This window comes from Antechinus flavipes, chromosome 1 (genome assembly GCF_016432865.1).
Source record: "Antechinus flavipes isolate AdamAnt ecotype Samford, QLD, Australia chromosome 1, AdamAnt_v2, whole genome shotgun sequence".
Classification (NCBI taxonomy): Eukaryota; Metazoa; Chordata; class Mammalia; order Dasyuromorphia; family Dasyuridae; genus Antechinus; species Antechinus flavipes.
In genome coordinates, this window is record NC_067398.1 from 332,185,850 (window position 1) to 332,209,066 (window position 23,217).

The 23,217-nt window shown below is 41.0% G+C and overlaps 1 protein-coding gene across 1 annotated transcript in view; it reads left to right on the forward strand.

Moving 5' to 3' along the window:
* The window catches only part of CORO7 (coronin 7), a 111,430-nt gene that overhangs the window by 79,934 nt on the left and 8,279 nt on the right, over nucleotides 1-23,217 (forward strand). Inside the window, exons 10-13 of the mRNA XM_051967615.1 lie at nucleotides 21,130-21,184; nucleotides 22,546-22,603; nucleotides 22,768-22,913; nucleotides 23,056-23,148. Coding sequence (XP_051823575.1) covers nucleotides 21,130-21,184; nucleotides 22,546-22,603; nucleotides 22,768-22,913; nucleotides 23,056-23,148 — 352 coding nt within the window. The remainder of the gene's footprint in view (nucleotides 1-21,129; nucleotides 21,185-22,545; nucleotides 22,604-22,767; nucleotides 22,914-23,055; nucleotides 23,149-23,217) is intronic.

A 23,217-nucleotide genomic window follows, 5' to 3' on the forward strand; every position in this document is an offset into this window, starting at 1 on the left:
CCACCTCAATCAGATATATATACCCCTGGAATGGAATAAATCCCTTGGCCAGTCATAGAATAAAAGTCAGCTTGGTGAGTGGTATCAAGAGCACTAAACTTGGAAGACCTGACTTTGATTTCTGATTCTGACATTTATTAACTACATGAACTTGGGTAAATCACTTTACTTTTCTCACTGGAGTTGCCCAAGGATCTCAACAAGCAGACATAATCCGAGCCCCTAGGGCGTCTTAAAGGGCTTAGCAGGGGTGGGCAGGGTGAGCTCCTGAGACAGGATTGAGGAGAAAGAAAACTAAAAGGAATCTTAAAGCTCATCTAACTCAACCACCTCATTTTACAGATTAATTTACAGATTTTCAGTTCTTCACTTTTTTCCTCTTCAAAGGAGAGAGTTGGATTAAGGCCCTTGGATTAGGACCCTTCCAGCATTAATGTTCTGGGAGACCTCTAGAGGAAGTAGAGGGCCACAGGAGTATTAACAGATCTGGGATTTGAACTCAGATCAGATAAATTTGATATGCTTCTACCTCACAGTCACTAGAACTTTGGGGAGGGTGAAGCTGAATGGCCTGCTTTTACTCCCACCAACCCTTGGTTTGTGCAGAGCAGATATACAGTGCACATATGAAAGAACTGTGGGTCTACTGATCCTCCTTGGACAGAAGAGGCCTGGAATCTCACTGTTGTTCTGCCCTGCAGGTGGGGCTCTGAGCTCTGGATACTAGCATTGTAGAATCTGCAATTCCTAAGGTTGGCACTTGCCTCACTTTGCCAGACCTGGAGGGGCAAGGTCTGATGCTACAACCTATTTGCTAATCATGGCTGATTCCATGGCCCCATTTTCAGGCCCATGCTAGGACTTGGGTGAGGACATTACTTTTTGGTGTAGCTGCCTGGGCACTCATGTCTCTGTGGGGAGAGGGGGAGGGGAGAATAGGACTGGCCTGACCAGTTTGAGGAGAAGGCCTTGCCCTTCACGATTTCCTGCCCTTTTGCCCCTCAATGCCTGAGTCAGGGTGCTGAAACAGGTGCCATACCGGTTGGACAGCTGACCCAATGAGAGCTGTGACCCTCCTTTTATTGGTTGCTGGAATGTGTGTCGGGACTCTAGGTTCCGCAGGATTAAGAGATGAAAGGACTTAACACTGTCCATGCCCATCTGATTGGGAAGAGTTCTGGATGGTATGAAGCATTCACATAGGTCAGAGAAAGGAGGTCCATCAGTGGCCCAGAGATTCTCCACTACCCCCTCTGATCCTCCCACTATCAATTAAAATGATACACATTTCCAAGCTTTTGTAAGCAGTTAAGAGGTGTTAGCTCTCTCCAACTGCTTCCTTCCCCTTTCTCAATCCCCCACCCAGCTCAGTCTAAACACATTTACTGAGGCCTGCTTTCTGCCTCCTTGGAACCCAGTAGAGATACACTCCCATTTTATTCCCTGATTAAATGAGTCAAAAGATTCTCCTTCTCTCCATCCTGATCCAGTTTAAGATGCAGCTACTTCTGGTGTGGGGAAAACTCATCAATGGACAGTTGTTAAGCATCAGCTGAGGTAGGAAGGAGTACAAATGGCCTGTCAAAAACATAGAAGATGGAATGTCACGAGTAAGGAACTGCAAGAAATCCAACTTGGCTAGACCCTAGGGTGCAAGAAGAGAAGTGATGTACAGGGTATGCAAAAAAAAAAAAATCTTAATGCCATTTTAAGCTATTTGAACTTAAAATGACACTAAAATTTTGGGGGATACCCCATTTAACAAGCCTAAAAATGTCAGACTTTCAGAAGAACTTTTAAAAACAATTTTCAATAGTATTTTAAAATTGTTTCCCAAACACCAAAAGAACGTTAAATGCCAAACAGAGAAGTTTGTATTTAACCCTAGAGACAATAGGGAGCCATTGAGGATTAGACCTATGTTTCAAGAATATCACTTTAGCAGCTGTGAGGAAGATTGGTTAGAGAAAGGAGAAGTTGGGTATCACCTAACATTTTAAAGTGTGGGCTCCCTGTTGGAGGAAAAAAACCCCAATAAAGGTAGGCCATTATTCTGGGATAACTTGTCAAAAGCTCTTGAGGTCCTAGCATATTCTTTAACAGACAGTTCAAACGGCTGGTCAATGTCCAGCAGTAAGAACGTGTTAGGGAGAGTAGGAACCAAGCCCATAGGGACTTCTCCAGGAAAATTAGGAACGGGAGACCAGAGCCCTTTTCTTCAGGTTTCCTGACTAGTATCTGTTCCCAGATCAACCGTTTCCCTTCCAAAGGAACCACGGAGGAGGTGGCCACATCTCCCAGCTCACTGCTGTGGGGGAGGAACAGTAAGTGTTTCTGCCCCACGGGTCAGTGTGATCCCGAGTATTTGGTTCTTGGGGGATATTGGGCATAGCACCAACGTGAGCATGCATGGACAGAGTCCTGGCCTGGGGTGGGACCCACCAGGGTCCTTATCTTTAGATTTTTACTTTGGGACTAGAAGGCTATAAGGCTACTCCAGAAGGAGGAAGTGCATACAAGGCGGACACTGCCATCTGTGCCCTCTCCCTGGACAAAGCCCTAGCGCCTTAGCCCCCTTACTGCTCTGATCGGCCGGCTCCCAGGGATCCGTGTCCCGACCCCGCTTGGCTGCCGCCGACCAAGACTGGGCGCGGACCTCCTGTGGGGAAGGGAAGCCCCAACTGTTCGGAGGGTGCGCAGGAAGAATCAGCGGGTTGGGGGAACCAAGAGCCCGCGTCTGTGTTTGACTGAATACGTGTGTGACTTCCTTCCTGTGACCGTGTAAGGACCTCTGCGTGTGTGTCACGCCGGGTCCTACATGCGCACGGTGCCCTAGACGTGGCCGTGGCTGTCTGGGCCGGCGGGCCGGGGGCTGCGTGTCCGGGCTCGGCGCCCGGTGCCCCGCTACCGCTGATCTTTGGTCGCTGCTGTTCTCCCCTGCACTGCAGCCCCGCCCCCGGCCCAGAGCCGCCACTTAACTCCTTCCTAGCCCCACGGCCGGTCCCTTAGGAGAGAGCCGGCCTCAGTGCAGCCCTGACGGGGCAGATCGCGCTCACCGGGAGCGTGCCAGATGAACTCGGGGAGGCTGCCCGGGAGATCGGGGCCAGGCCACACCCAGGTCCCCGGCCCACTCGCCGGCTCTGCTTCACCCCGCCCGCCCACGGGCTGGCCGAGGCTGCTTTGCCAGGGAGCGTGGGCGTTCCCGCTGGGGGGAACGAGTTGGGCCGGAGGCTGCAGCCAGCTGGGAACAGGACCGGGAAGACTGGTCAGCAGCAGCGGCCTCCCGCGGCGCGGGCAAAGCAGGGCCAGCCGCGGCTCCGCAGCCGTCGGCCAGGCCCCCGGTGCCCAGGCTTGGGAACTCGCAGCCTCCAGCCCCCGGGTGGGGTAGTCTGAAGCCGGCAGCAGAAATACTGGCGGTTCCCAGTGCTGTAAGCACCTGGATGTTTCTGAGTACTTTCTTCCCCTCAGTCCGTGAGACAGACCTTCCTGGTAGCATTCCCTTACCCAGTCACCCGGCGGTAAGGGGTCAGCGCCAGGAACCAGCGCTCCCGCCCTCAATCCTTTTCCTAGCAATTTTTCCGGTGTTTCCCCATCAAACCGGGTGATATTTGCGAAGTACCCGGCACATAGCGGCTGCTGCACACATGCTAGTCGTGATCGTCAAACTCATTATTCCTTGGGCATCCTTTGAGGCTGAAGTGATGATCTCTTACGGACAGATTGTAGGCGTCTGAACAAGGATGGGAGGTATCTATGTGACATATAAGCACCTGTCCTTTGTGCATGGGTGTAGCTCATATTGAGTCTGAGAAGTATTTGTCAGGCGCCTAATGAGGTATAAAAGGGGAGGCAAAGAGAAATACCCTCAAAGAACTTAAGTCTGCTGCTGCTGGGGTAAGAAGTGAGGCATATATCCAGCTCACATCAAGCAGAAGGCAGTAAGTATTCAGGGAGTTGTAATAATGATAATAGTTCGCATTTATAGAGCATGTCATCTTTACCAAAATCCCTTGTAAGGTAAGCAGTAAAAGTATTTTATACTTTGAAAAATTCGTGATCTCATCAGTGTGGATTCTCCCAAAGCCTTAACTCAGAATTCCAATACCAGGGACAGGCAGTACAAACCATGTCCTCAACTCAGTTTTGCAGTTTGCCATGTGAAAATAAGACAAAAAGTAATTATAATTAAATATAACCTTATAAGTTACATGTTTAATTGTCCCTTACACATGTACAATATTAAATTTATTACATAAGAAAGAAAAATTTTAGCAATACTGACATGTAATTTGATATTAATAGTTATGACTATTTTGGTGTCAGTATTGCTAAATAGAAACTGTTACATTATTTAAGAAAAAATAACTCAAAATCTTAAAAAATGTATGTTGAAAATTCTCTTTACATATAGTTAGAAAAAATAAAATATTAAGTGAAAAAAAAACAAGCCCAAAAAAGAGATTTCTAAATTTCTTTTCCTAGGTCTCTGTCTCCAAGTTGTATTCAAGCATTCTAGTTTTGTTTTTATTTATTGTCTATGTTTCTTCAGTTTACTTCCCCCTCCTAATTACATACACACCTATAAAATGTTCAGTCATATCTGTGATCCCATAGGGTTTTCTTGGCAAAGCTATGGAGTAATTTACCATTTCCTTATCCGGTGAGTTAGGGCAAACCGGTTAAGTGTCCAAGTTCTAGTAAATGCCTGAGGCCAATTTGAATTCAGGTCTTCCTGACTCTAGACTCAGAATGCTGTCCATTGAGTCATTTAGCGCTTATATAAAACATAGTAAATATTGTGAAAATGCAAAGGAAAAATGCTGACAAGTTTTACTACAAATATGTTATCTAATCTTAACTGTTCATCACTGCTACATACCATTTCTTTCATATCCTGATCAACTATTTACTATAAGCCTTCAATTCTGTTCTCTCAGACCCCTTACACCACCACGACCACTACCCATCCTCTCCCAGTCTCATACCTCACTGGAAAAAATGAATTCTTTCAGCAAGAGCTTCCTCTCCTCTCTGATGCCATACTTACAGATCACTTCATCATCATTCCCTATCTTTCTTCCTTTGTTCAAGTCTCAAGAGGATGAAGTAACAACCCTTCTTGCCAATACTAACTCTTTCTACTATGCCCCTGATCCTATTGCCTGCCATCTCCAGGAAATTGCCCTTTTAAGTAAGTAAAACAAATTTTCAAAAGAAAGAAAACTGCCCAGAAGGGCATCTCTCTCCCTTTCTAATTTTCAACTTCTCTTTATCTACTGGTTCTTTTTCTGCTGCATGGAAACATGCCCACATCTCCCTCACCATTAAAAAAGAAAAAACAAACAAACTTGATTTGACTCTGTCATCCTCTCAAGCTATAGTCCTATATCTATCTCTTTTCTCTTTCACAGCCTTAGGTCCAGGGGATGGGGGAGAGGAGAAGAGAACTATCTATATTGCTTGCCTCCTCTTACTCACTTCCCTTTATAGAGACAATTTTTACCTTTATAGAGATGGACCACAGATGCATCATTGAATTCTGTAGGCACAACTTCCTCTTGTTACTTAATCTGGAAAATTTCAGTCAACTTTTGTATGAACAACTATTTTATGGCGAACTCTCACATGGCAAGGGCCCCCAAAGATGGTCAGAAAATGTGACATAAGGACACTCTCAAGGTTTCAAGAACTTTAGAATTTATTGTGTGACATGGGAGACACTGGCACAGAACTGCCCAGCATGGAGTGCCTTCATCAGAGAAGGTGCTGGGCTCTGTGAGCAAAGCAGAGTTGAGTTAACCCAGAAGAAACATGAGATGCACAAAGTTAGAGTCCACCCCAAATGTTCATAGAGACTATTTGTGTGCAACCTGGGGCAGGGCATTCTGAGCTCCTATTGGTCTGATTAGCCACAATGAGACACATGTATTTGACTAAAACATATCAATGTTATTTTGGTCCTTTTCGAGAACAAAGAACAACCAACTCACTTCCAACTCATTTTTTCAGTTCTTTGAAATCTGACTTCCTCCCTCATTCTTCCATTCCACTAAAATAGCTCTCTCTCCAAGATCACCAGTGATCACTTTATTGCAAGATGCAATGGGCTTTTCTCAGTCTTCATATTTCTTGATTTTTTTTTTTTTGCAATATTTGACACTGCCGATTATTCCCTTCTGAATACTTTCTCTTCTCTGTGTTTTTGTGACATTTCTCTTATGGTTTTCTTTCTGTCTATCAGACCATTTCTTCTGGATGCCATGTGGCCTGTGGATGTGGCTCTAGACTGGGCTCTTTCTTTTTTCTTTATACTTTCTCTTTTGGTGATTTCATTATCCCTCATAGCTTCAGTTATGTATATGACTCCTACATCAGCATTCCACTCCTCATTTCTCCTCAGAGTTCCAGTCCCATATCTCCAAAGCTTCTCAAATTCACCAGGTCCAAAACAGAATTCATTAATTCCCCCCCCTAAACCTATCCAACCTAACTTTCATATTTCTGGAGAAGATAACATCTTTTCCTCCTCATTCAGATTCACAACCCAGAGGTTATTCTTCCTTGAATCTTCAGACTCCCTCATTTCTTAGTCAACCATTTATCAAGTCATATAAATTCTATCTCTTCAACTTTTCTCTCTAATCATACCAAAACTGCCCAAGTCCTGGTCTTTATCACCTCTTACTTAGCTGGATTATTGAGGCAGACTCCTAATTGGTCTCCCTAAACTTAGTCTCTCCCCCAGTCTATCCTCTAGGCCTAAGCTTCTTAAACTGTGGGTAGAAACCCCATACAGAGTCATGTAACTTGAATGTCATGAAGTTATGATTTATTTTCAGTAAATGTTTGATTTGTATATCTATTTTATATACCTATATATCTAGGCTCATAAAAATTTCTCTGGCAAAAAGAGATCATGAGTGAGAAAAGGTTTTAGAAGCCCTGTTTTAGATAGCTAATAAGTTGGTATTTGAAAAGTAAAAGTCTAAACTTTAAACTCCCCTGCCCAAGGAATCTCAGTGGCTTCCTGTTGTCTTTAATATAATAAAATACAGTCAGCTCTTCCCAGCTTGGCTCCAGCCTATCTCTTCCAAGCTCATTTCACATTACTCCTCCCCACACACTCTGGATTCCAGCCAAATTGACCCACTCACTGCTGCCTATAGGACATCCTGTCTTCTACCTCTGTGCCTCTGCTTTATTCACAAGTTCTTTTTCTCATTTTGACTTCTGGGAACTCCAGCTCCCTGCAAGCCTCAGCTTCAAGTGCCAGTGCCCTCAAGAGGCCTTTTCTCATTCCTTCATTTCCTAGCCCCTCTTGCCACTAACTTAATTTCATCTGTCTCTTGCATGCACTTATCTGAAAACATGTCATATCCTCCCGATAAAATGTAAGATTCTCATTTTTGTCTTTGTCTAACACATAGGAAGAGGTGCTTAATAAATGCTTGTTTATCTCAACTGAAAATACATCGTGCTTTTCTCCCAAGTGAACTCTTGGAGCTGTAATTGTAACACAGTGAACTATGAGTTGGTCAAAATGGATTTTGTTTGTAATTTGTTTTTGGATTTCTTGAGCAAGAGATCTTAAGTATGTTTTTTATTAATTTCAGGTTACTGAAAGATCTCTCACATGATGCTGCTGTTTTGGGTGAAGTTAAAAATAGCCTCATTGTTGTTTTTAGGAATGGATCAGATTCCATACGGCCAAATCTAGGTATCATTTTAAGTAGGTCTGCTGCTGTTGCTGACGTTCTCTATAGTGGGAGGGTTGGTAGAGCATGATATTTAAAACTTTCTAAATTTCTGTGACATTTAAGTCACTATATCTTTTTTAAGGGCATAGTTGCATTGCTTTGGGCTATAAATCTGTCAGGTTTACTGAAAAAATGAATTATTGTTTCCAAAAAGAAACTTAAAGTCAATTGAATCTTTATTTAATTTGTTAGACTTCCAATCTACTTGAAACCAAACTGTATTTTCATATTCTCCTTCGACAACTATTCAGCTAAAAGATTATATCTTTGATCTTGTGACTCACAGAAATTTGGTCAACTTTCTGTTTCTGATTATCGGGGAGTTCTGAACATCCCTCTGCTAGTAATAATAATAATTATAGCTAGCATTTGTATAGAGACTACTATGTGCCAAGCACCTTACTAAACCCTTTACCAATATTATCTCATTTGTTCCTCACGACCACACTGCAAGGTAGGTATTATTATTACTCCCATTTACAATTGAGGAAATTAAGGCAAACAGGTTAATGACTTGCCCAAGGCACACTGTCAGTAAGTATCTGAGGCTGAAATTGAACTCAAGTCTTCCAGATTCTAGCTGTTCTCATAGCCTTTTTGAAAATGGATTTTCTCATATATTTTGTAAAAAAAATTTCAGGCCATGCATTAGCTTACTCTCTTGATACATTTTTACTCTGAAGACCTTTGGGTGGTTTTGGGTTTTGTTTTCTCCAGTTTGGCCAAGAATATCATTCCATAGAGATAATAAACCTTGCCATTAATTTGCACAAGAATAGGCACTGAGTTGTATATCGAGGCATCTAATATTATACCATTCAAAACTCCCTGGGTTTCTTTCCTGTGTCTGTGTTAGGCGTAAACATCATTGGCATTCATCAGAATGTATAGTTGTGCTCTTTCAAGACTGTTTTCAAGACTTGGTGTGGTTTACTTCCTAGCTGAGGCAAGCCAAGTCAAAAAAAAAGCATGGATCTTTTGAATTAACCCCCAAAAGGATATATCATAGATAGACATATACTCTAAATGCATAGATTATGGAACAGAGGACAACTTTGGCTGGGTATTTTCTTTTACTAGAACTATCTGAATGCCATTATAAATGCCAAACATAGAAGCTTTATCATCATAACCCTTATCTTGAGAATTTTTTACGTCAATTCTAATGAGTTTTAGTTTATCCATTATTTTGTTTGTTATACCCATGTCTAATAACAACACCTCCCAGAGTTGTTGGGAAGATCAATGAGAATATTTGTAAAGCATTTATCACAGTACCTAGCACATAAATATTTCTTTCTTTCTTTCCATCCTTCCTATCTTCTCATTTGTTTTCATGAAATCAGTGGAACTGTAGACAAATCTAGTAATTTGGCTCACTTGTTGATGGTGTAAAATGTTTGGAGTGCAATTAAGTAATCAAGAAAAATACTTGAGTGTCTTAATTCTATGTGTTATTATAATATTTCTCCCCAGTAAATGGAGAAATTTACTTCATGTTTTTGGTAACGAGTACTTTGACAATTCTGTATCAGTGATTTAGCAGTTGTTATCTTTTAGAAATTTCTTCTTAATATGTTGTTTTTAATTCTCTTCATTTTTCAAATACATTCCTCCCACTACTCCCCCCCTCCTTTCCAATAAGCTATCCTTTGTAACAAAAAGAAAGAGAGAACATGAGTGTGGAGGGGGGGCAGAGAAAGTGAGAGAGAGCAAGAAAGAGTGAGAGAGAAAAGAGGAGGGAGGGAGGGAAGGAAGGAAAGAAAGAGGTAAGGAGGGAAATAAAGAAGGAAGGAAAGAAAGAAAGAAAGAAAAAGAAGGGGGGGGGGAAGCAGATCAGTATAAACTAACCATTAAGCTTCCTGGCATCTCCTCACTGTGCTGTGTACATTGGCTGTCATCTTGGTTTTCCCCACCACCCCCGGCATCATAACCTTAGACTCAGGTCCAGGATCACTGGATATCCAGTTAGCCTCTTGCCTGATATTTCCCAGAACCAGACTTTCACATCACTTCTTAGACTTTGTCAATCCTGCCACAGCTTCCAACCTTCCTTTATTTTGTTTTTTTCCATTAGAATATAAGCTCCTTGAGGGCAGGGACTATCTTCCTTGCTCATATTTCAGTGCTTAGCACAGTGAGCACTTTATAAATACTCCATCTATTCATCAACCAGGTCTAACAACATACTGCTCCATGTAGTTCCCCATCTTTATTATATTTGCTCTCTCTCTCGCTTTCTCTCACTCTGTGTATATATATTATTTATATATATTTATATGCATATATACATACATATACACACATAGATACATACATATAACATTGTCATAATTAAGCAAATTAGTACTTTCAGAACTACTTATGGTTTCTTTTAGTTCTCTAAAAAATATTGGTTTTGTCTTTTTTTTTTTTTTACAAAAGACAGTAATCTAAAATAACTTCCAAAATGTTGACATTTTTCTTACAAAGAAAACTTCTCTTTTATAGCATTACCAGTTAACACTCTATCTTCATTTCTAAATATTTCCATTCCAAAAATTGATTTCAATTATCTACTTTATTTTATGGCCAAACTTTTTTTTTTAACCATACTGGAGAAAAAAGAATAGGATCTTTATTTGGGGTCTAAGACACAACAGTGACTGACCACAGGCTGATTTCAGACAAGGCTGCTCTATTATTTGTTCCTGTTTTATTTACAATGGAGAATGATCCTTTCACTGAAAGTGACAGAGTAGAAATGATCAGCCCAGAGAGTGTATCAGAACACCTCACTGCATTAGATGAATTCACATGATTATTGCTTGGTCCTGGAATGACCCATCAGTGTGATGGTTGAGCCACTGTCAGTGATATCAGAAAGGATATGGAGAATAGAGGAACTACCCTAAGATAGGTGATGGGCCCACATGCCCCAGTCCTCAGAAAAAAAGAAGAGCACAGAATTTATGGGCTTAATATCAATTTCTGGGACAATTTTAGGATGGATAATTAAAGAGATGGTTGGCAAATGTCCAAAGCAGAAATCAATGAGGCATCGCCTCCTTAAGGATCACACTGGACAAACCTCATTTCCTTTTTGGATGGGGTTACTTAAAATAATATAGATGAGGGGAATGCTGTAGATAAGTTACATAGATGTCAGCAAATCTTTTGACACTTCTGGAGCAGGTAGAGAGATGTGGATTAGGTAATAAAACAATCAGATAGATCCCAGAAGTGGTCAGATGTTCAGGCTTAAAGAAGACTTAATGGTTCAGGGTCACCTTCCCAGGACATCTCCAAGAAGGGACCACAGAGAGTGGCAACTGGCCCTTTGTTATTTAGCATTTTTATCAGTGGTTTGGATGAGGCTTACATGGTGTACTCCTCAAATTCACAGAATATATAAAGCTGAGAGGTTTTTCTAAAATAGTGAATGACAAGAGTCAGAATCCAAAAGAACCTTGAGATACTACTGCATTGGGCTGAATTTAATAAGATGGAACTGCATTGGAATAATTGAGTTGAGTCTTGAGTTGGATACCAAAAAAAACCAAAAAGAACAAAAACAACCCCACTACTTCACAAGTATGAAATGGGGGAGAACTGGATATAGTGGTTATTCTAAAAAAGATCAGCTCAGTTCTGAGTCAGTAGTATGATTGGAGCAGCCAAGAAAGATATATCAAGAGGGAGATAGCTTCTAGGAATAAAGATGTGATGGTCCTACTGTTTTCTGTCCTCTGCACACCTCACCTGGAGTACTGTTTTCAGTTCCAGGTAACAAGATTTAAGAAGGATATTGCTTGCTTGCTGTGTATTTGTTTGCATGTTCCTCCTCTATTAGATTGTAAGTTCCTTAAAGACAGTTTTATCTTTTTTTTGGCCTTTTTTTTATTCCCAGCATTTAGCACAATATCTGGCACATAATAGATATTTAATAAATATTGACTGATTGATTGAGTGATTAATATGCTAGAGAGTATCCATAGGAGGACAAGCACAGCCAAGATGGTAAAGGGCCTTGAGTCCATATTGGATAAAGATCAGTTAAAGGACCTAGATTATTTAGCTTGAAGGATCCACATTTTCAGCATTGGGTTATTATGATTCTTAAACCAAAGAAACGAAGAATTTGTACCCAGCTCTCCTTGTTCAGGTTTATGAGTAATCAATCTAATGTTGTCTGTAATTTTAGGCAGTAAAGAAGTATGATAATTATCAGCATGAAGTTGTACTTCATCTGACATTTCACCTTGGAGATTAAGATAATAATTTCTGTGATCTGAACATGGGTCAGCTTTTTCTGATACATATATATACACACATATACATACACATACATATATATACATATGCACTTTCTCTCTCTTTGACTTCTTCTCCAGTAGGATTTAGTAATAAATTTGAGCAGTACAAGAGTTATATTTTGTAATTCAATTTGAAGGATAAAACTGGATTCATTGAAACGTAAAGATTATACTGGATTTTTGTTTTCTGTTGAAAAACTTTTAAGACAATCTGTTTGTGAAGTTATCTTTGAGTAAAATTAACCAGATGTCTGTCTTGTTGGCGCTTTGTGACAGTCTCCATCAACTTTTCATCTTTTCTTGTAAGCAGTTCCCATTTTTAAAAATCAATTTGAGTAGGAAATCCATTACTATAATAGTTTACAGAAATAAGAGCTTTATCAGCATTGGGCCACCTGGTAGCTCCCTAGTTTAATTAATTATTCTTGCTAACTAGCTCATTTGCTTCAGTATTTTGAAACAGTGTATATATTAAGATATTGTTCTTCTTCCCCATTGAGAGGAGTTGGAATAATCAGTTTTGTGTAGCTTAAAAAAAAATTACAAACATAAGTCTTGTATAGGTTGTGTCAAAAATCTCAAATATGTTAATAAAGCACTTACCTTAAAAAACCGTTAATTTGTTAAATGTCCTTCATTGGCAAAGCCCTGCTTGCCCAGCCCTGGTCACTAGAGAGATCTCCATACCTTCTTATTCTGGGTGATCCTGGTTTATATCTTTATATTAAAAAGATGCTGCAAAAAGGATATACTCCTTGTAGAGCTAAGCCTTCTTCTGTTAAATATTTTGTGGATAATGATACAACCCTCTGGCTGACTTACATGACTAGGTCACTTGCCAGATGGCTTGTTTTCCCTACATAATTAGGCCCTCTTCTTTCCCGGCCTTCCATGTTCCTGATAATGGCAGAAAGAAAATGTGGAAAGAAGACTAGGATATCCAGAGAATTTCTACTCTGTAACTCCAACCTAACTTATTTGGGCCCTAGGTTCCTCATCAGGAAAACAAAGGACTTAAGTTAAATGATCCCTGACATCCTAAATGACACTCCAAACCCCATGATTTTCTATCTTTTCTGATTTGCCAATAATGGTAGAAATAGTATTCTTCCCATTTTACAAATTATGAAACAGATTCAGAGAAATTAAATATGTCCATGGACAATGGTTAATGAATAGCACATCCAGGATTTAAACCCAGATCCCTTGATTCCAGTTATTCTGAGTGAATTTATGTATACATGTTTATTTATGTGTAGCAAATCTGTTTGTACAAAGTCTAAGTGTATTTCTATTGTATTATATTTATGTTTGTATTGTATATCTGTTTGTATCTATGTAATATGCATATGTGTGTTGGAGATTGGGGGGGCAGTTTCTTTTTTTTTTTTTAGAGGTTGCTAATCTTTTTTTTTTTTTAAATAATTATAACTTTTTATTAACAGTACATATGCCTGGATAATTTTTTACAACATTATCCTTTGCACTCACTTCTGTTCCAACTTTTCCCCTTCCCTCCCTCCACCCCCTCCCCGAGATGGCAAGCAGTCTTATACATGTTAAATATGTTATAGTATATCCTAGATACAATATATGTGTGCAGAACCGAAGTTCTCTTGTTGCACAGGGAGAATTGGATTCAGAAAGTAAAAATAACCTGGGAATAAAAACAAAAATACAAACAGTTCACACTCATTTCCCAGTGTTCCTTCTCTGGGTGTAGCTGATTCTGTCCATCATCGATCAATTGGAACTAAGTTAGATCTTTTCTTTGTCGAAGAAATCCACTTCCGTCAGAATACATCCTCATAATGCTGGGGGGGATGTGGGAAAACTGGGACACTGATATATTGTTGGTGGAATTGTGAATACATCCAGCCATTCTGGAGAGCAATCTGGAATTATGCCCCAAAAGCTATCAAACTGTGCATACCCTTTGATCCAGCAGTGTTACTACTGGGCTTATATCTCAAAGAGATTTTAAAGAAGGGAAAGGGACCTGTATGTGCAAGAATGTTTGTGGCAGCCCTCTTTGTAGTGGCTAGAAACTGGAAACTGAGTGGATGCCCCTCAATTGGAGAATGGCTGAATAAATTGTGGTATTTGAATATTATGGAATATTATTGTTCTGTAAGAAATGACCAACAGGGTGATTTCAGAGAGGCTTGGAGACACTTACATGAACTGATGCTGAATGAAACGAGCAGGGCCAGGAGATCATTATATATCTCAACAACGATACTATATGAGAATCAATTCTGATGGACCTGGCCATCTTCAGCAATGAGATGAACCAAATCAGTTCCAATAGAGCAGTAATGAACTGAACCAGTTACACCCAGTGAAAGAACTCTGAGAAATGAATATGAACCACTACATAGAATTCCCAATCCCTCTATTTTTGTCCACCTACATTTTTTATTTCCTTCATAGACTAATTGTACACTATTTCCAAGTCTGACTCTTTTTGTACATATATTGTATTTAACTTACACTTTAACATATTTAACATGTATTGGTCAACCTGCCATCTAGAGGAAGGGGTGGGGGGAAGGAGGGGAAAAGTTGGAACAAAAGGTTTTGCAGTTGTCAATGCTGAAAAATTACCCATGCATATATCTTGTAAATAAAAAGCTATAATTTAAAAAAAAAGAATATATCCTCATACAGTATTGTTGTTGAAGTATATAATGATCTCCTGGTCCTGCTCATTTCACTTAGCACCAGTTCATGTCTCTCCAAGCCTCTCTGTATTCATCCTGCTGGTCGTTTTTTTACAGAATAATAATATCCCATAACATTCATATACCATAACTTATTCAGCCATTCTCCGACTGATGGGCATCCACTCAGTTTCCAGTTTCTAGCCACTACGTGGGGGGGTGGGGGAAGTTCTAAGGCAGGAGAGAAAAGAAAAAACAGGCATATAAACAAGCAAAATATATTTTGGCCTTTTCTCAAAGACCAGGAGATTTCCTGATAAGTCTCTGAGGAGATGGTGTCCCACGGTCCCTAGTTCTTAATGCCAGGCTGTACCTGGTGGGAAGCAGCCCCAGAAGGCTGTGGGTAACAATATTGTTCCCAGGGCCAAAGGGCAATAAAGAAACATCACAAAACTCAGAAAGGGAAGTTGTAAATTTTAGGGGCTGTCAAGATGGCTCTGAGCCAAACTCGGAGGTAGTAGGGAGGAGGCCCCAGTTAGGGCTGCCACAAGGTATCTCTGAGCCCTTTATGGGGAAGCAGAGAGGAGAAGGTTCCCAGGAGTTTACAGTCTTCCTTTTAATGCTACTGTCCCCTTCCTTTCCCCATTCCCCAACTGGCACCTTGCCACCAAGCACCAAGGGAGAGGCCATTGGAGCACTGGTAGGATGAATGTTATGTTGGGCAGACTCACTGGAAAATATCTGATGCAGGGGCTGTGCTAAGGCTTCAGGGAGACACGGGGTGAGCATTGTAGGTCACAAGGAAGGTAAAAACCTTGTTCTTGAAGCTTCCTTTGTGCCTAGTCCAGTGCTAAACAGGATTGCCCTGATTGGAGGCAAATGAAATATTGAATAGTTACTCACGCCGCTAATGTGCTTTTCAGTTTACAAATAATTTCCTTCACCACAATCCTGTGCGATAGATAAACACAGTCCTTCTTTTTAGAAAAGTGAATATCAGAGGTAAAGTACCTGGCCCCTGGGCAACAGCTTCACGGGAAGGGGGAAGCCTGAGCCCAGGTTTTCTGGCTCCACCTCCTAGGCCTTTTCCATGGTGAGCACAAGACAGGGCACAATCAAGTGCTGAGGAGAGTAATTCAAACCACGTGGTGCAGAAGGTCAGAGGACAATGAATTCGATGTGTCCGTCAAGAAAGTTAATTGATTCTTAGGCTGTGGTGAAAAACATGGAATTTTAGGCTGGAGAAGTGATGGCCCTCTCCTCTGCCTTGGTCAGGCCACTTAGGAAGCATCGTGTTTGGTTCTGGGCCCCATATGTAAGGAAGGACATGGATGCACTGGGGCGCATTCAGAAAAGGGCAGCTCTGATGGCGGAGGGCCAGTGCCTGTGTAATCGGTTGAAGAAACTAGCCTATAAAAGAGAAGGCTGGGGGGAGGGGGGGGGAGAGGGACACACTAGCCATCATGGACCCAATCTACTTGGTTCTAAAGGGCCAGAGAGCAATTGGTGGAGATTGCAGAGCAGCTTTAGGCTATAGATAGGGAACACAAACTACACAGTTAGGACTCTACAAAAGTGGAATGGGCTAATTAGGGAGATGATGGTTTCCCATACTAGACATAATTGCCCTAGGTCTAGATCACCGCTTGTTGAGTGTGTTATGAAGGGAATTTTTGTTCAGGTACAGATTGGACTAGATGACCTTAGAGACTCTTCCAATTTTGGATTCTATGGTTCTGTGAGAATCATGATACACAGACTCCTTAACAGTAAGGTACCTTAGAGGTTTTCTAGTTTAACACTTAAATTATGAACACAGCATGTTCACGGTAAAATAACAAGATCTGGCTGAAGAAGAGTAGATGATAGTGTACATAGAAATGCTGATAATGTATGTGGGTTTATTTTATATCCTGCAACTTTTCTTAAGTTATCATTTCAATTAATTTTTAGTTTGCTCTTTAGTGTTCTCTACATCATCATATAATCTGGTTTAGGTATCTAGACCATATTTGTATTATAGAAGTAGTTTGTTATAGACATTTCTAGCACTGTAACAAATAATAAATAATAGTGGTGATGATAGATAGTCTGGCTTTGTCCTTGATCTTATTCAGAAGACTTCTTACCTTTCTCCATTACATATAATATTATTTGATGGTTTTAGATACAAATTATATACCATATTAAAGAAAGATCCATTTATTCCTAGGCTTTTTAGGGTTTTTTAAAAACATAAATCTATATTGAAATTTTGTCAAAGTTTTTTCCCCAGCATTTATTATTTTGTTGTTAATATTATTATCTTTATACTTTTGTTTATATTAAACCACCCCTGCATTCCTTGTATAAATGACGTTCCTTTGTGCCTAGTCCGGTGCTAAACAGGATTGCCCTGATTGGGGGCAAATGAAATATTGAATAGTAACTCACGCCGCTAATGTGCTTTTCAGTTTACAAATAATTTCTTTCAGCAGGTATTTTCAGCACCATATGATTTGATTTAGGAGAGCAATTTCTAGTTCCAAATGATGTATTTGGGTTTAGCACCAAACAATGAGATTGCAGGCGCCAAAAGTTGGGGGAAAATTCACAATAGCCATTCTCTTTGGCAAAAGGTAGATTTGTTTAGAAGTTATAGACAAAATGAAGAGATACAGTAGATACCAAAATGGTAAATATGGAAACAGGTTTTAACAATTAATGATGGAAAAGACAAATTCCCTAGTGGAACTCACAATTAGCCAGGGGAAAGGGAATACTCCATGAGGTTGGAGTATGCCCTTAGTTGGCAGGTTAAATCGCAAGAGAGATTTAGCACCTTGAAAGAATTAGTTAGCAATAAGAAGGAGAAAGAATAGAGGTATAGTGGGGAATGAGAGGAGAGACACCATGGGGGAGAAGGAAGGGGAAAGACACCATGAGACAGAATGCTATGGCAGGCTATATATAACCCAAAGGCGTTCAGCAAACATGATGTGAGCCATGGATTTATAGGGGAAATTTAATCTCAAGGGTTTTTGGCATAACTTGGATTTCTGACTGGACATAGCAAGAGAGAAGTCCCCATGACCTCCACAAAAAATGAGTCCCTCTCCATCAACCACACCCAATTACTCAAGATCTCATCATAAATACAATCTGGGTATTTTAGCAGCTTTGCAAATATTCTGTTTAATGTTTTTCTTCCAGTATTTATCAAGGATACTGATGTATAATTTTCTTTTTGTACTGTTTCTCCAAATCAATTATTTAGACCCTGATATATTATATAAGGAGTTTGATAGGATACCTTTTTCCAAATAGTTTATGTAATATCAGAATTAATTTTTCTTTGAATATTTGACATAATTCATCTGTTAATCTGTGTGTTCTGGATTTGGGGTTTTTTGGTAGGTGAGACACATTTTTCATTTTTTAAAATTTATCTTTCTCCTATTAGGCTATTTAAATTCTTTTCCTTATTTATTTTTTTCAAATCTGGGCATTTTACATTTATTTCATTTAAGTTTTTAGTTTTCTTGGCATCTAATTGGGTAAAATTGTTTGGTAGTTTCCTTTATTTACTGTAAATATTCTTTTTCTGTTTCTTAATATTAAGTTTTCCTCTCTTAAAAATCAGACTGTTTATCAATTCTTGTTCTGTTTTTTAAGCTCCTAGGGTTGTGTGATTTGTTTTTTTATTTTTTTTTCAATTCAGTGGAGTTTTTTTGCTTTCAGTTTTGTTAATTTCTTCATTGATTTTCAGAATTTCTAATTTGGTATTTAATTGGATTTCTAAAATTTGTTGCTTTTTTTAGTTGCTTTCCAACTCATTGATCTATTTTTCTCTTTTATGGATGAAAGTATTTAGAAATATATATATATATTTCCCCTAAAGATTGCTTTGGGCTGCATCCCAGAAGTTTTGTATGTCGCTTCATTGGTATCATTTTCTTTGATTAAATCTGTTACTTTTTATACTTTGTTGTTTGGCTCATTCTAACTAATATACAACTCAGTTATTTAAGGTAGGTCAAAAAACAAACATAGAAATAACAGATATAGATTTAGGATTAAATTACTTAGTCTCTAATTGATTTTAATCTTTTCTTCAAAAGCCCTTGATTTTTTATTTTTGTTGAATATTGGTCAGTAAAGGCTGTTTAATATTTCTGCTTTCCTGCATTGTTTTAATGACCTAATAGTTTTTTTTTTTTGGTAAATATGACATGCCCTGGTGATAAATATGTATATTCCTTTCTGTTTCATTCAGTAATTGTCGGAAATCTTTGAAATCTAAGTTTCCTAAAATTCTGTTCAGGTCCTTGACATCTAATCACTTGTCTGTACAGTTATTATTTTTTTTAAATAGGCTATTCAGTCTAATTTTATTTTTTTGCCATAATTTTTAGGTAATCTGATGATTTTTTAATTACTTCTTCTCAACATCTTTTTCCAGGTCAGTTGTTTTTGATAGTATATAGCTTACATTTTCTCTAGTCTTTTGACTTTTTGGTTTTTTGGTTTTAATAATTTTTTTGTCTCAGAATCACTGCTTTGTATTTAACCCATTCTAAATTGTAGGGAATCTGTTTCTTGAATAAGGCTTAGCACTTTCTGTTCTAAGTGATTGACTTTCCTTTTGTCATCATACCTATCATTTTATTTAAAATTACATTTTAGATCTCTTGCTTCATTTGATCCAGGTTTCCCTTTAATCTTTATAGCCAAGCCATTCTTTTCTTTGAATCTCTTCTTGAACTTATTATGGTTACTTACTCTCTTTTGGATTTATCTCCTGGGTATCTCTCTTTCTCCCCTCTTTTTTTGGCTGAGACAATTGGGGTTGTCCAGGGTCACAGAACTAGGAAATGTTAAGTGTGTAAAGTCAAATTTGAACTCAGGTCCTCCTGACTTCAGGGCCCATGCTCTATCCACTGCGCCACCTAGCTGCCCCTCTTGGTATCTCTCAACCTGTGCTCGCTCTTCATTGTGTTTGGCGTTTAATTCTGTTTACTATTTCCTGCCTTAGTTTCTGATTGGGACTTTGGGCTTAAGTCAGACTCTGATCCCTCCCCTGCTCTTGCATAGAAGGGGGAAGGCACTGCTTTTACCTTGTTTTAGACCAGGCCTTACCAGTTCTGCAGGAACCCCTGGATTTGAGCTTAGTCTGCAGGTGGTCCAACTTAGATTTTAGCCACAGCCCCTTTTCTGTCATCCTTTCCATGCCCAGTTTGGAATTTCCTAGCTAGCTCTGTCCTTCACTGTAACCATGACAGAGTTCAACCAGATACTGTCAATTAGCCGGTTGCAGGCCTATTCAAGACTCCAAGTAATTTGCCTTCCAGGTGCTTTCTTGGCCTTTTCCTGTGCTGTAGCTCCTACTGTGGGGCCTGCTGCAGGCAAAAGGCTGGCCTTGTCCCCTGCTGTGACTCAGGGAGGGGCTGCCTGTCTTGGCTGTTGTTCCAGACTTCTTGAGTCTAGCCTTCCACCTACCTTGGCTTGTTTTTGCTTAGAACTTTGGCAGGTTTTTGTCAGTTTTCTTGTGCACTAGATGGAGGAGCTTATAATTGCCCCCTTTTTTTTCTTATTTCTTATTGTTCTGTCACATTTTAGAGCTTTATTGGAATGTTGTTTCATTTATTTTGGAGGGGTGGGGATGGGAAGATATGAGCTCCCAAGTATTTTCATGTTGCTAATTGAGCTGGAATCCTAGAGAATGTGTCTGGGAGAACAATGGAAGATCAAATTTGATAGAGCAGTTATTCCAGCTAATTCATCACTCCAATTTCAGAGGACTTTCTCCTGGGGCCCGAAAGTGTATTTTATATTTGGGCATTGCCCCCCTGATTTGATCAAATCACTTGTGCCTGTTAATCTAAGGATCTGATGGGTTTTAACCATGGCTCTCTTAATTTTAACATGGCTCAGCCAGAGGAGGAAAGGATTAGCATCTTAGGGACTGAGCCCATTTATTTATTCACTAAACATATTTTAAATCCTTACTCCTTGCACATCTGTTGAGTGGATATAGACCCTCTGACACTTAATTAATCGAGTTAGCCTGGTAAAGTCACATCTTGTTTACATCTCAGGACACTTTCTACAGCTGCTTATAGAGAGATTGCAATTTGTATTTGTGGAGGAAGCTCCTTCAGCTTTAGTTCCCAACTATGATCACATAACATTTTTATGCATGCAGCATGTATTATTATTAGTGCTAGGGAAGATAAAAAGATGAATAAGGCATGACTTCTGCCCTCCATGACACTAGAGTCTAGGAGGGGGAGTTTACACACACACACACACACAAACACACCACAGAGAATAATATTCTGTGGCTGAGGGCTGGGAGTGTATCTCTTCCTTGATGGGGGGTTAAGAGCCCTGCCTCTCATTGATTATGCCTTTTTTTTTTTTTTTTTAAAACAGATCTCTGATCCCATTGCTGGATGCTGACTCTGGGCTCCTCATCCTAGGTGGAAAGGTGAGTGAGAATTATAGCCTCTCAAAGTTAAAAGGCACCTTAGAATTCTTCTACTGCAAATCCTATGGAAAACAGCAACAGTATGTCAAGGAGGCTTAACCTGAATGAAAGGTGTATGTTGAGAAAGATAATGCTGAGCATTGGTTTCCCAATCAACCAACATTTATTAAGCATCTGTTATGTGCCAGGCACTGTGCTAAGAACTAGGAATACAAAAAGAGGCAAAAGACAGACCCTCCCCTCAAGGGGCTTACAATCCTATGGGGGAGACAACAAGCAAAATAAAAATGCTCTAAATAAGCATATACAGGATGAAAAGGAATTAAATGAAAGAAGGCACGAGAATTAAGAGGCGCTGAAGTTTTCTAGTAAAGAGATTTTAAATCGGGACTTAAAGGAAGCTAGGGAGGTCAGTGGGTAGAGTAGAAGAGACTGTTGCAGGCATGGGGGACAGCCAGAGAATATTCCTGGAGCCAAGAGATGGGGCTTCTTGTTTGTGAAGTAGCCAGGCCGCCAGTGGCTCTGGATGGAAGAGTACCTCTCGGGGAGTAAAGTGTAAGAAGAGTGAAAAAGGAAGAGGGAGCTAGGTTGTAAAGGCCTTCCAATGACAAACAGAGCGATTTGTATCTGCTTCTAGAGGCGAAGGTGACACGGGCAGACTTGGGCTTTAGAAAAATCACTATAGTAGCTAAATGGGTTGGAGGGGAGAGACCTGAGGCAGGCAGACAGATCTCTCCAGCAGGCAGTACTCCAGGTGTGAGAGAGCGCGGTGGTGGCAGTGTCAGAGAAGGCAGATTATTCCAGTGACGCTGCAGAAGTGACTTGGCGGGCTTTGGCAAACGCCTGTATGTGGGGAGGGGGAGAGGGGGAGGAATTCAGGCCGACTGCTGGGTGGTGAGCCCGAAGGCCTGGGAGGGCGTCCTCTACAGTGAAAGGAAAGAAAGGTAGGAGGCTAGAAGGTTTAGAGGGAAAGAGAATGAGCACCGTTCTGAAAATGCTGAGATTAAAATGTCTAGTGGTCACCCAGTGCTCATGTCTGAAAGGCAGCTGCAAATGCAAGATTGGAGATGAGCTAAGTTTCCAGCCAGATCGGTGGCCTTCGGAATCACTTTGTGCATAGAAATTGAATCTATCCCAGAGAAAATGGGTTGTCCCCCAACTTCCCCAGTGATCCTCCCTGGGGATCCTTTCATGCCTACACATATCTTGGGCTGCCAAAGGGCTGGATTCTGGGGGGCTCCGCCGGGGGCTCTGGCCCACAAAACCCTTTGTGGGGTATCATGGGCCAGAATGAGTGGGACGGTAGCTGGGAAACTAAAGGCGGAGGCTGAGGATTCAGGAGCCGCGGGGCTATGTTGCAGGGCGAGAATCTGATATACTGCTGTGAAGTGTCGCTGCAGCAGGCCACCCTGAGCCAAGGTAAGCGCCCTTCCTCTGCAGTCCGCCCGTTTCCCAGGTGCCCCGCCTTTCCTCCCCTTCGCTGCTGGCCACATTCAGTCCCTGCCCCCCTCATCTCCCACCCCACAGCCCTGTCCTTCCCATCCCCCGGGCTTAGACCTGACCCATGCCTGGGCACCTTGCAGTGAACCAGTGTGTCCTGGAGACCAAGTGCCGGGGAATGGCCCTGGCGCCCCGCCGGGCGCTGGCTGTGCTGGCCTGCGAAGTGCTCCGCGTCCTGCAGCTCAGTGAGAGCGCCATCGTGCCCGTCAGCTATGTGGTGCCCCGAAAGGTGAGGAGTCCTCACGCCTCTCCGCTGGAAGGGATAGGGCTGGGGGAGACCCCTCTGGGGAGCCAGCGGAAGGAATTCCCTGGCGTCAGTGGGCAGAAGCAGGCTGGAATATTCATGGCCCAATGCCCCTTTGTCCTGCCAGTCTGTAGAATTCCATGAAGACTTGTTTTCTGATGCTGTGGGGAGTGTACCTGCTGCCAATGGCCAGGCCTGGTGGGCCGGAGACAACCGGCAGGTAAGCTCTTACTCGGAGAAGCTTGAGATAGCTGTCCCCTTCCACACTGCCCTTTGTAGGGAGAGGGGG